Consider the following 13,584-nt stretch of genomic DNA (forward strand, 5'->3'; position numbering starts at 1 on the left):
GTTACTTCCTAGATTCTGGGGTTCTGGGGGGTTGGGTAAGTCACCAACCTGGAAGTGGGGGTCAGTATCACTTTCCCCAATTTGTTGCAACAGCTCCCCACTGGCCTGGCCCACGTTCCCAGCTGCTTGCAGCAGGTTCTGACGGGGCTGTGGAGAGTGAACACCAGTCAGAAGCTGCCCAATCCCTGCCCACATGCCTGTACATCTCACAGGCCCATGGGACCCAGGTTTCCATCCTGTGGCTTGGATTGTCCCTTCTCTTTGGGCTTGAACCCTGTCTCCGCCCTAGCCCAACCCTGTGGCCCCTGACCTCAGCACTGGCTGGTTGCGCACTGCGCAGCAGTTCTGACACTGCCCCCGCAAGGCCCTTTGCTGCCTGCAACAGCGGCCGGCCACTGCTGCCTTCGTCCTCCAGCAAGGCAGCCAGCAGCTTCACCCCACGGGACATCTCCGTCAGGTTGGAGGAGATTGTGGTGACTGCACAGCCCACTGCGGTATAGTCTGTCTCAGCAGGGTCCCCTAAGGGGAAAAGGAGAAAGAGGAACATGAGAGACGGGCAGGCCAGACAAAGGGCTGGGGAAGGAGCAAAGTCACACCCAGTTAGTCACACACACGTCCACGGAGAGACGCACACACACAGTCCCTTCCACAATGAGTCAAGGCACAGTCATACACAGCCAGTCACATGCATGCCTGTGCACACTCGCATCCTCTCTCCCCATCACACACCCGGAAGCTAGCATCCGGCCTACCTGCTGTCAGGTTCACCACAGACGCAGTACCAGCTGTGATGGCATCTACCTGAGAGTGGATCTCATGCTTTGATTCATCCATCTTGTTCTTACGCCAGGCCTTAGAGGCCTGAAAGAGAGAGGAAAAGACCTCAGGATCTGCCCTGGTTTGGTTCACCTCATCCCTATTCCTTGGAGTCTCAGCTTCAGTACCACGGGCCTCTCCTCCATCCCATACTTACAGCATCCTGGCCAAGAGGTGGCAGAGTGTCAAAGTCATCCAGGGTGGCCTGGGCAGCCTGCACGGCCTGCATGCTGGAGTTAATGGTTCCAGTGAGTGCCTGCTGGGCCGAAGTCTAAAGACAAATGGGGAGAAACAGGGACTGGAATGGATGTTTGGAGAAAAGAGAAGGTAAAAGAGAACCATGGGCTAGGGAGAGAATACAAATAGGGACCTGGGAAAAGACTGCCTAACTCCTGGCTCAGCCCAGCTGAGGGTGAGAGAAGGGCCCTGGCACCATGGTAGACATAGGACACTTACCAGAGGAGGCATGTGTCCTCGGTGCATCTGGCCGCTGGTAATCTGCTGCTGGGCAGGGGGCATGCTGCCCACCTGGAAATTCTCAGGACCAGAGGCTCCAGAGCGCATGATGGCAGGCAGGGCCACAGAGCCATGCTCCACTTTCCCTACCCGGTTGTACTGCTGCTGCAGGACTGTTGACCTGTAGAGGGGTGAACTATTGAGCTCACAGAGGACTCCTCATCTCTACCCCTCCCACCCGGTTACACGACCTTTGCAGGTGTGTGAGGTTTCACTACAGCCTGCAACTAGTTAAATAACCATTTTAAGGACTCCCCACCTCCCAAGAGTCCTTAGAGTCAGGCCTTGCCTTCTCTACCCCTGGGAAATGGGATCAGCCCAACTCCCTTCGTACTTTTTGGGGGACACTGAGTCCTCCAGCATAGTAGACTCCTCATCTCCTTCCAGCCCAAAGTGATCCTTGCTTTTTTTCTGTAGGAAGAAAAAAGGAACAAGAGTTGGGATACTTAAAGAAGAGGGAAGTGGAGAAAAGGCAGCCTCTTGTTTCTACAACCAGCCATTTTCCAGAAGCTACGTGCCCATTTCATTTTTTGTTTTTTTGACAAAAAAGGGCTCTGTCACCCAGGCTGAAGTGCAGAGGTATGATCTCGGCTTATTGCAACCTTCGCCTCCCAGGTTCAAGCATTCTGAGTGCCCATTTCTAAAGGACTGGCTTGTGGAGAGGGCAAGGGGAGATAAGGGGAAGGCTGGGGCAGGCAGTGCTCACCTTCTTCAGGATGATATCAATGTAGCCAGCAATGAGCTGTGCAATCTGTTCCCCTTCAGTTGTCTGTACTGAGTAGTAGCCATCTTGGTAATCTCCAAAATCCTAGGGTGACAAGGTGGCGGACTCAGTGGCAAAGCTCTAATCTATCCAGGATGGAAATGGCTAGGATGGGAGGCCCAAGGTTGAGCTGATGAGATGCCTTCCCGTGCAACAGCCCTCTTGGAAGATGCCCACCTTTCTTGAACCTCCTCTTTATTTTCCTCCTTGGAGGGAAATTTTTTACTTCTGAGGAGTGGCCTCTACACTACATGGTTTCAAATACATATTTAGGAAGTCTCTTATTTTTGCTCTGATGATAAAATTGGGAGGATATAATATTTGGCATTAAATGGCCACACTTTAAGGTTGGCTGCAGTATCCAAAAGGGAAAAAACAGCATTTCCTATAATTTCTATTTCTGTCATTGGGGTACTTCATCAAGTTGGTATCAGTTTTCAATTCATAACCCTATAATATAAAGTCAAAAATTCACTGTACATAGCTGCTGCTGCAACAGGGAGGTTATCACATTTTTCCTTTCACCAACCCCCTAAGAATTCCAGTGATCTCAGTTTGCTGATGAGATTTTTGTTCTGCTGATTTTAAAGAATAAGTCCGTCACCCATTTCATTTAAGCCTCACACTCTCCCAGAGGAAGATTCTCTATCTACTCTAACCTCCTTTTTTTCTGGAGTAATACTCAGTATACTTACCCCAAGAGAGGGAAAAGACCTCTGCAGCTGCCCCTTTTCTGAAACTCCCAAAGCACTTCCTTGTTGGAGTCCCCAGACTCACCAGGGTGAAGCTTTTGGGAGAGGCAGCCCAGCGTTTGATGTTGGTGAGGTTCCACTCCTGGATCACTTCCTTGGTTTTCTCATCCACTCGCATCACACACTCCTTGGTGATGCCCAGAAGCCTGGGCACTAGCTTGTTCTTCCCTTTCATTTTTTCCTATGAGGCAGAGGTTGGTGCTGGTGTTACAGGTCAGAGGTCAAATGAGAGATGAATGATCAGATCAGCTTGCAGCCATAGGGGATGTTGAGGTGGCCCGGAGGGCTAATGGACAAGGGAAAATGCAGAGTAGGGAGGGAAATGGTGGTGGAGGGCTGATGACAGGCAGGTTTTCATGAGGTCAGAGCAAGGAAGAGAATGAGGAATCTTAGGGAATGGTGGGAAATGTGACTGAGGGCAAGGTCAGAGACTTTCAGAGACAGAAAAGGGCAAGAGTGGGAAACAAGGAGGGCAGTGAAAAGGGTCTATAACCTACCTTCACCAGGAAGAAGGAGACACCGTAAGTCTTGAGAGAACGGGCTAGCTTCACGTAGCGGACCTTGGCCTCAATCTCACTCATCTGCCCACAATTCTTGTGTGCCTGAGCATAAAACGGGGAAGAATTTAGCAAATAGTTTAACATCACAGCTAAGGAATTAAGGTTGGATGCTAATTACAACAAGAGAGAATTATGGGGAGACTGGAAAGGTTGAGGAGTGCAAGATATGAGAATGAGACCGCAACGGGATGGAGACTGATAAGGGCTATGCAGAAGCAATGAGTCGAGGGATACAGTCAAGGAACTTGTAGACATTCTGGAGATATGAACAGAGTTCGGAAGCAGAAGGGCAAAGAGAAGGCCTTTTGGGCTGAGTATTCAGAGTAGGGGGTAACATCTTATACATGGACAAAGACTGTACTCTTCCACAGTAATTTCAGATTATGCTACCTCATTTGATCCTCCTATCAGTCCTACACAGGGCAAATACTGTTATCCCAAATTAGAGAGAAATAAAAGAATACAAGAATATTGAACTGAATTGCACAGCAAAAGCAGGGATGGAGCTGAGACTAAAAGCCCAGGTTATCTTCTTTCTTGGCAGAGGTGAGGTGGGATAACAGTCTGGTGGGTGAAAGCTGAGTTAGGGGAGACAGGGAGGAGGCGGGGGGCCATTTAGTCAGTAAGATTAAGCAGCAAAGCTCCGCGGTCATCCCAAATACTTTCCCCTACCCACATTCACCTGGAAGATCTTACGCTCTCCCTTCTGCTTCACATACTCCTTGGGCAGGAAGTCCTTCAGGCTACACCAGAAAAGGGAGGGTCAGCATGTGGTAGACAGCATCAGGGGACATGTGGGCCATGAACTGTGGGCCTGGGGGTATGAGGAAATACCTACGACAGTGTTATCTTTGGGGAGAAAACAGACTCTTAGGGAATAGAGTCTAGATTATCTTCTGAAATAGAGGTGACTTAGTGTAAACTCTTCTTTTTTTTTTTTGAGATGGAGTTTCGCTCTTGTTGCCCAGGCTAGAGAGCAATAGTATGATCTCATCTCACCAAAACCTCTGCCTCCCAGGTTCAAGTGAATCTCCTGCCTCAGCCTCCTGAGTAGCTGGGATTACAGTCATGCACCACCACACACAGCTAATTTTGTATTTTTAGTAGAGATGGGGTTTCTCCATGTTGATCAGGCTGGTCTCAAACTCCCGACCTCAGGTGATCTGCCCGCCTCGGTCTCCCAAAGTGCTGGGATTACAGGCACGAGCCACTGCGCCTGGCCAGTATGAATTCTTAACGTAACCTGTGTCTCTCCCTGTAGGGAAAGGGACTGAGGAAAATTAAGTTAGAGGCTCAGTCCCTGAGGGAAAGTGGGTCTAGAGCACCATTTTAGGGAATCAAGACGAGAAAGAGCTTTCCAGAAGGATGACCATGCACTTAGGAAGCTGAGAAAGCCACGCCAAACTCTGCATTCCAAGAAACACCAGCAGATGAGGCTTGTGAGACTTTTAACCCACGTTCCCTATAGGGAAAATTTTACCCTGTTTCCCTCTGGCTACTGCAGCAAAATTCTTCAGACAATCTCAAAAAAAAGTGACATGCTTGCTTCAGAGATGGGGGTAGGGGCAGAGATACTGAACTACATTCATATTCCAGAGGTAGAGAAGAGACAGTGGATGATGGCAACTAAAAGGGTACCTATGTCAGTCAAACCCTGGTACCTCGGAAGAAGAAACAGGGGGAGCAGGCTTGGAATGGAGACAGGCCCACTGGGGTCACAATGGCAGGGAGTGCTGGGCCCTGAGAGGGTGTAGGATATGGGTCACTCACTCGAGGAAGCCAGCCTTGTGTTTCTGCTCATTGTGGGGCCCAAACTGGATCTGGCATTGGAAGCCAGCAAACTCACAGGCCTTGTCAAAGGAGACAGGGTGGGAGCCATTCAGGATGTCATCTCGTGCCTGGAGAGCACAGGGCAAGGAGGCAAATGTTGTGTGTGGGTGCAGGGACAGGCACACTGTGCTTCCGACCCCTCCTTATTCCTGCCCCACCCCAGCCAAGTCCTCTGCATACCTGCACATACAGGAGGTTCAGCTGTACGGGGTCCCGGGAATCCACATTCTGGTCTGAGTAAAAGAACTTCCTCCGCAGCAGCAGCGTCTCATGCTCCTCTACACCCTGCTCCCTCAGTGTCCGGCCATGGTCCAGCCAGTTCACTGGGATACAGACAGTCCCCTCAGTGCCAAACCGCCATGGCCCCTGTGTTGTCTGGTCTCTGTTTACTTCTCCACTTCCTACCTCTCCTTACTTAAATGTAAGTTCTGTGAATGTAGGACTTTGTTTTCTTACTGACGTATCCCCAGGGTGTAAAACAGTGCCTGGCAGAAGCACAGAAGGCTAAAGCCCCTTCCCACCCTTCCCATTTCAAAAGCCCTCTTTTTTCTGGTTCTGCTTACACTCGTCATCTGTGTGTAATTTCTGCTTTAGTTTCTCCATCTTCTTTTCATCTCGCAGCAATGTCTTGTCTTTTCTTAAGGTCCCTGTCACTTCCTCCTTTTTCTCTTCCATCAGCTCTCGAACCAATGAATATTCATCATGGTTGGTGATGCCTGGGGAAGGAGATGGCTTGTTAGCTTCCCAGGTACTACATCAATGCCTTTTGAGAGAGCTGAGGCCTTCTGGCCCAGGCCTTCAACTGTACTGGGGCCCCTTACCAATGCGGGCACAGATGGTCATGAGCATGTCAGTGACAGTCTTAGAGTCATCCACCATGATCGTCTTCACAGTTCCATCCAGCATACGGATCTTCAGGGGTCTCTGTTTCTTCCTGTACTCCATAGTGTCCTGTTAGGGTAGGAAGAAGAGACAGGGGCCTACTCTGAGCTAAGGATATTATTTCCTCTTTACACAGCCTGAGGGGAGAGAGTGGAGCACTGAAAGGAAGACTATGGTGGTTCATTCAAAAGCAGGGAATTATGACTGTCTGTTAATAGGAAGAAAGCATGGGGAGGGCTAAGAGACAACAGATGTGGGTGCTGAAAACAGGAGGTGGAACAGGGAGAAGCTGATGGAAGGGGATGTAGTGGTCCTTGATGAAGGGATACTTACCCCATTTCGGAGCATGTAGTAGTCCAAAGCTTTCCCAGCCTCCAGCCATATACCCTTTTTGGGGTCATCATCTGACAGAAAGAGCCCAAAGTCGCTGGCTAAAAGAGAGGATGGATCACCTTAGGCTTATGAAGACTCCAATGTGGCTGAACAGCTTGTACCATGTTGCCCCTATTTCTCCCATGAACTTAGGCCTAAAGAAGGAGGGAACACAGACCTGAGGGGTGAGTAGTCTTAGGGGACAAAGGGGTCAACTCTCAAGGCCGAGAGCCTGGGAACAAGAAGGGACTGAAGACTCCCACTCCAGCCACCTGGGGAGTCAGACTCACGAGGACCAGCCGGGGCCTCTGGGATCCGCTCACGAATGATGCGACAGGCGTCGTACACCATGGTAGACGGCTCAAACTGCATCGTCTTCACCACATTCCCAATGCTGATCTTCAGCGAAAGTGCAACCATGGTGGCAGCTTTTCTCCAGCCTGGCTATACCTGGCCCATGGCATCAGGGCATTAGAATACACTCTTCTGGTGGGAGAAGAGGCCCCCCAGATGGTGGAGTCCCAGGGAAGAGTGTTTTTGAAAGGGACTCACCAAAGTAGATAGTAATAAGGTTGTTTTCACTGTATTTAATAATTTTAAAGAGTGAAAAATTATTTACATCAAAAGAATGAATCCTGACAATTTTTTTTTTTGGAGACAGAGTTTCGTTCCGTTGCCCAGGCTAGAGTACAGTGGCGCGATCTCGGCTCACTGCAAGCTCCACCTCCTGGGTTCACGCCATTCTCCTGCCTCAGCCTCCCGAGTAGCTGGGACTACAGGTGCCTGCTGCCACGCCCAGCTAATTTTTTGTATTTTTAGTAGAGACGGGGTTTCACCGTGTTAGCCAGGATGGTCTCTAACTCCTGACCTCGTGATCCACCCACCTTGGCCTCCCAAAGTGCTGGGATTACAGGCATAAGCCACTGCGCCTGGCCGAGTCCTGACAATTTAAGACGTCTGAGGGAAAGGAGAAGCTGGTCTGCAAGGTACAACAGCAGGTCTGAAATGCAGTGCTACCTGAGGACACTGCCCTGCCCCACCACTGGAACTTGTACCTCCCTACTTTCATCCAAGTGTCTCTCTTGCCCCTTGTCCCTGATCACCTTTCTTAGCCCTACTCCTGCTTGTTTTCATTTTTGCCTGGTTCAGTATTTTTCTCTCTTTGTCTCCTGCTGTGTCCTGCTGGCTCTTCCCTGTCTGGGATTTTCCGAGCTCTCTTCTCACCACGTGACCTTCCTTCTCATGGCTTTAGCTGCCTTCTCTGCAAAATGAAGATGTTATAATTCCCTAGGGCTCCCTGTCAGGGAGACCAAATACTGGTTGCTCAAGCCATCCAGAGGTCCGCTCTTGCCCCAGCTTTTCTCTAACCTGAGATGCTGAGGGCCTTCTCAAGGAGCCTAGCCCTGTACTGGGCTTCCCAGGCAGTCAAGCTAGAAATGTGATTCTCTAACTCAAAAGGGTCTATCTCAGAAGTTATCTGATCAACTCTTGTGTTTTGGAGAAGGGGAAATAGACTCTGGGTGGCCAGGAAACATTTTCAAGGCAGGCCAGAGAAAGTCCCCAGTTCCTGTAACTCAGTCCTTGCTTGTTCCAAGTCACCAATACTCAGTCCTGCAACTCCTCCTATTTCTCCTCTTCAGCAAGTCTGTCTCAAATTCTGCTCTGTCTCACCCACTTCCCCTGACAGTATTTTCAGTGCAGCTCAGAATACTAGTCCTACCCTACCTTGTTCCACCCTCCTGGCACCCCCTCTCAGCGGCTAGAGGAGACACTGGAGGCAGCAGGCGGCGCACAGGCTGCAAGGGGACAAGTCTGCCCAGCAGCTGATGATGTGCCCCAGCTTGGTACAGGGATTGGGTGCCTCTTAACTAAAAGAATGAGCAAATACAAGCTGCCCATTCCCCTTCTGGCAAACTACAAGCCTCAAGTGGGGAAAAGCAGGGTGAGAGGGGAAGGCTGGAAAGCAGAGATGGGGGTGTTAGGATACAGAAGGCATTTGAAAGCCAGGGAAGTTAAGGGGTAGAGGGTAAAGAAGTTAGGAGAGATGGGATGAGGAGAAATGAAAATCTAAGTAGAAACAAGAGACAGGACACAGGTGTGAAAAAGGTGTAGATCAGGGGTCTGGTACCGAGCGGCAGATAGACAATTTCTGACCTTACAAGCAGTCCAGAGTCTCAGAAGAACCACAGCTCTCTGTCTTTACTCCCAAATAAGTGAGGACCCTCCCAGTCTCCCCAGTTCCAGCTCTCTGCCCCCCTCCCCACTCCTGGGGCACTTTGCCCAACCTTATTACTATCCGCTTTGGTGTCCCAGCTGGACAGACCTGGCTATGGGGTTGCTGACCATGAAAGAATGAGGGCTGGGCTGGAGGATCCGAGAAGCTGGAGGAGTCTGTGGAGCCGAGAAGCAGGACTGAAGGGACCCTTCATACCAAGCTGAAACTGCATGTCTCCCCCCATTTCCTCCGGACACTTACACACCCCTTCTTCCTCAAGCACGGAAGCCTCTGGTGAGACCCCGATAAGGGAGCTGAGTCATGCCCACCCTTACTCCCGAGCTGGTCTAGAGTAGATATTCACACAGCTACAAGAGGGTGAGCGGACGTGAAGAACTGATCAGTGAATTGGAGGTGATGGTGGCAAATAACAAGGCTGCTACAAGTATGAGTAGAAGCTAGCTCATTCCTGCTTTGGCCTGAGAACTTTGCTCCCCTTTCCATCGTGTTTTATGGAACAGCAACTCCCCACTGCAGTGTCCCCCTCCCAGGGAACTCCTCCTCCCTCAATACATTCCTGAGATGCATTCCAAAGGAGTTGGGCAATTGGAGAGGGGGAATGGAGGACAGGAGGTCAAATCCCAGCAAGGAATGGAATGTAAGGGTATTGGGGCTAAGAAAGTTGGGGTACTTGGAGAATACAGGCAGAGCAGATACCCACAAGGGGAATTGGAGAAAGATAGGGAGTTACAAAAAGAGGGACAAAAGGAAAGAGCCTAAGACAGTCAGAATATAAGAGGGATGGGGGAGTAACACTCAGTCTGTTACCAAATTTGGCCTCTGAGTCCGCAACCACTGGCAGCGGGGGAGGGCTGTGGGTGAGACTGACATATCCGGCCTCAGGCTGCTGGAGGCTCATTTAAAGCTGGACTGGGCAGCTAGTTGAAGGGCTGCACAGAACTTCCCCCAGTATAGCCCCTCCACACCCACATGCACACTCATTCTCCCCAAATGCACCCCAGCCTATGTAGAGCTCTTTCCCACAAAGCTACCTTACTGTCTCTACATACACATTATCTCAATCACACAGCCCCTACACAGATCCCATCAGGACTGCGTTACCTTCTTCTAGGGAGCCCATCCTACGCACACGGCGTTCGCATAGATAACCTCCATAACAAGCACACCCGGCACCCAAAGTCTCTCCTCCTATTACGTAGACATTCTCCATTCACCCAGCAAGCATTCCTTGAGGGCCAGTTGTGGGGAAGACCCTGGGCCAAACTTTCAGCGGCTGGGGACCAAGATCAGTAAGACCTAGCCTTTGTGTTCAAAGGGCTCCCAGTCCATGAGGTGAGTGAATAAGCCAAGTACAGAATCACAACAGAGGGCAGGATGTGGTAAGAGCCAAAAAGTGTGTGCTCAGAGAGATCCCTTTAGGTTAGGGAAGGGGAACCAAAAAGTCTCCATGATAGGTATCATCTGAAGTTAGAATTTTAAAAAATAGAGATAATAAAAAATAATAGTGATCTGCCATTTATTGACTCTATGTCACTTGCACTGTATACATAATTTCATTTAATCCTTACAGTAGGTGCCATTATTTCCATTTTTACAGATCAGAAAACAGAACTCAAAGATGTTAAATACTTGTTCAAATACTTCTCCAAGTAATAAGTTGTGAAGCCAGGATCCGAACCCAGGTTTCTGACTGCAAAACCCAAGCTCTCTCCACTACGCCAGCCAGCTGGAGATGTGTCAGGGGCAGTTTTCACTCCAGGCAGAGAAATAGTATAAGCAAAGATGGAGAAGCAGTAAATTGTGGAGGAGCATTCAGGGAAGTGAGCAGGCAGGCTGGTTGAAGCACAGGGTACCTGCAAGGGAGCAGTGGTGGGGAAGTCAGGGTTAGGATGGAAAGGCAGAGGAAAGCTAGAGAGGGGTATGAGGAATTTTACTTATTGGAGGACAAAAGGAGGCCAAGGGAGTCTTTGAGCAGAGAAGAGACATAACCAGAACTGGATTTTAGAAAAATAACTCCGGCAGTTACCTTGGAGATTAGTTAGAAGGATACTGTATTAGTACAAAATAAAGGTAACCAAGCCAGAGTTAGAATGGCATTGAGGAAGATGTCACTCAGAAGAAGTTTGGGGAGGTAGAATTGACAGGACCTGATATCTACTAAGGTAGTCAGGTTAGGGTCCCATAGCTTCCTATCATCAGCAGCCACTTTAGTGGCTGGGGCAGCTTGAGTTTAGGTGAGGAACTGGGAAGAGAGGAAAGGATCAGGTTGGGCAGAGAATGTGAGGATGAGGCTATGGTTAGGGGATGTGGTTAGGCTGTGGGAAAAAGCCGATGAGTATATGATTAGTAGCCACTAGGGGCAGATGGGGTTGGGTTAGTGACTGCATCGGGCTGGGAATAGGGAAGACAGGATGTAGAAAAAGGATGGGAAGACAGGGTGTAGAAAAAGGATGCTGGTGATGACGGTGTTGGGAAAAATACCTATACATAAGATACATATATGACCAGTCATTGGATCAGGTTGGGGGAAGGGGAATGATTACATAGATGGTGGCTAAGTCAGGGAATGATGGGGTGAGGTCAGAGGCCAGGTCAGGCTATAGGAGGTTGAGAAGAGATAGGCCTGTGGTCAGTGGCTAAATTAGACTGGGGTGGGGGTGGGAAAGTGAAAGGACATTGTCAATGTCTAAGTAAACTGGAGCTGGGATGGGGGATGGGGGATAGGGTATAGCCAGTGGCTGGGTCAGGCTGAGTAGAGGACAGTGCTGTGGTCAGTGGCAGGGTCAGGCTGGGAGTGAAATGGGGGTGTGGTCAGTGGCCTGGCTGGGCGTGGGATCAGCAAGACCCAGTTTCCTCTTTGGGTCTCGTTTCCTCTTTTCTGTTGGGGAGTGGGGGAAGGGGATCTACAAATGGTCCAAGAAATTAAAAGAGGCTTAGATCTAGGGGGTGGCACACAGCAGGGGCTGGGAGTAGGGTATTCAGCTGATGACCAGGTGGAATGTAGGTACATGACTGGGTGAAAATGGTAGGAGAGTAATTTAAAATGATGGGAAAGCTCAGGTTATGATGAGGCTAAATTCAGGTAGGATGTGCGGATTAAGGGTTGGTGAGGGAGGTAGAACTGAGGATGGGAACGGATGATAAGATGAGCATGGGACAGTTAAAGGCAAGGGAAGTATTTTGTAAGGGGATAGTCAGGATGGATGTGAAATGCAGAGTCAGGGATGAGAGTTGGAGAGGAGGCCTTAATACCTAGAGAACAAGTGAAGTGGGAGACAGCAAAGCTAAACTTTCAGGGGATTCAGTTATTCCCTTCTCCCGTGGCAACAGTGATTCCTTGGTCAGCTTCCCCCATAGTCAACAGCTCCTTCTTCCCTAGGCAGTCTCCAACTTGTGACTAGGCCTTGTACATCCTGGGTCCCTATTTCCCACCTATGTTGTATGTAAACAACATAGTCCAGAATCTCTGTCCCCTAACTGTGGTGGCCACAGCAAGGGCCTTAGGCTTAGAGAATGGAATAAAGATGCTGGAATCCCAGATGCCTGCAATAAGCCAGAACACTAGCCTGAAATTAGTTTGTTATCTCTCTGGGTGAAAAGAAGCCCCTGTAACTACACAGGAATAAAGGACTTCCCTACAAAAGAAGGGCATTTACCTACTGCCAACCTCTTAAATTTCATCTGCTCAAGGCCAACTATGCTAGCCTCAATTACAACCCCTAAAGTTGCCCCAAATTCCTAACATTAACCCCACCTCTAATTTGTTTCCTGATTCCCACTACCGGCTTGGACATTCATCCCTTTCCCAGCAGAGACTCATATCCAATCCCTGATCCCTGATACTGATCTAAGTTTTACCTTTAGCACCAAATCGCCTGATGTTAACCCTAAATGTTGACCCCTAAGCCTAAAGTTCATTTGTAACTTGATTCCTAACTCACGCTTTCACTGTTTATCCTTAATACCGACCATGTCAACATTCTTTAATCCCTCAAACAGGCTCTAACCTGATTCCTGTTGTTGACCCTTAACCCGACCCTGAACTCAAATTATGACGTATGATGGCCATCCCAGCAAACAAAATAATGACCTTAATCTAAACCTTACCTACCTAAAACGGACCTGACTCACACTACTAACTCTTAAGTTTTAACCCCAGCTTTTAACTCCTATAGCGACCCTTGATTCGTAAACGGACCCCACCTAATCCCCAACTCACCCAAAGCTTTCCTACCCACATGGCCGCTATCAGATAACACCAAAGCCCGTCCCCGTCCTGCGCCCCGCTGCCACCCGACTCCTCACGCTCCCTAAAGCCTATCCCAGGCAGAGGACTGCCCCCAGGAGAGGCCTGTCTCCCCTAAGACGGCCTACTTCACGATGAGCCCAAGTTGAGATGCGCTGGACGCTGACCTCTCCAACTAACAGGACCCGAACCGGACACGCAGGAGAGGCAGGGCCCCGCCCGCCCCCGGGGCCAGGCTCCGCGGCCCCACCCTAAGGCCCCCGCCCGGCCCGGTATGGCCTACCTGCGCTGCCCGGCTCTGCGCCCCGCCTGCCGGCCCGCCGGCCCGCTGCCCTGCCGCTTCTCGGGTCGCCCTCGGGCTCCGGCCTCGCCCTCCCTTCGACACTCTCTCGGCCACTTCCGTCCTGGGAACGTCCCCCACCCGCGGGCGGCGCCCTGGGGCAGCGCTCTATGGTCGCGGGGGGCAGGCAGGAAGCTGCTCTGGCCGCGTTCTCGATGCTCGGGGGCCGCCAAAGGCCGGCAGCCCCTCCCTGGCAGGAAGCGAGGGTGCGGCGCAATCCGGAGAGAACGCCAAGACGACGCCCGAGTTCCCTTTCAGGCCAGAACTCTTC

At 50.4% G+C, this 13,584-nt stretch overlaps 1 protein-coding gene across 4 annotated transcripts in view; it reads right to left on the reverse strand.

Annotated features, from left to right (window-relative positions):
• The window catches only part of LOC105485738 (talin 1), a 34,963-nt gene extending 21,475 nt beyond the window's left edge, over positions 1–13,488 (reverse strand). For 2 of the 4 annotated variants that reach the window (XM_011748189.2, XM_011748186.3), the window contains exons 1-17: positions 13,257–13,488; positions 6,782–6,941; positions 6,453–6,550; positions 6,059–6,188; positions 5,801–5,953; positions 5,418–5,560; positions 5,178–5,305; positions 4,090–4,150; positions 3,345–3,449; positions 2,873–3,028; positions 2,039–2,140; positions 1,667–1,743; positions 1,273–1,453; positions 974–1,087; positions 753–861; positions 311–519; positions 49–147 (exon numbers count right to left, since the gene is read on the reverse strand). In XM_011748189.2, the coding sequence (XP_011746491.2) occupies positions 49–147; positions 311–519; positions 753–861; positions 974–1,087; positions 1,273–1,453; positions 1,667–1,743; positions 2,039–2,140; positions 2,873–3,028; positions 3,345–3,449; positions 4,090–4,150; positions 5,178–5,305; positions 5,418–5,560; positions 5,801–5,953; positions 6,059–6,188; positions 6,453–6,550; positions 6,782–6,911 (1,995 nt within the window). In that variant the 5' untranslated portion in view covers positions 6,912–6,941; positions 13,257–13,488. Of the gene's footprint in view, positions 1–48; positions 148–310; positions 520–752; positions 862–973; positions 1,088–1,272; positions 1,454–1,666; positions 1,744–2,038; positions 2,141–2,872; positions 3,029–3,344; positions 3,450–4,089; positions 4,151–5,177; positions 5,306–5,417; positions 5,561–5,800; positions 5,954–6,058; positions 6,189–6,452; positions 6,551–6,781; positions 6,942–7,594; positions 7,753–8,814; positions 8,923–13,256 lie in introns of those variants that run through there. The other 2 variants (XM_071077982.1, XM_071077983.1) reach the window with 2 other exon arrangements.
• Between the last annotated feature and the right edge of the window lie 96 nt (positions 13,489–13,584).

The sequence above is a fragment of the Macaca nemestrina genome, chromosome 14, assembly GCF_043159975.1.
Source record: "Macaca nemestrina isolate mMacNem1 chromosome 14, mMacNem.hap1, whole genome shotgun sequence".
Classification (NCBI taxonomy): domain Eukaryota; kingdom Metazoa; phylum Chordata; class Mammalia; order Primates; family Cercopithecidae; genus Macaca; species Macaca nemestrina.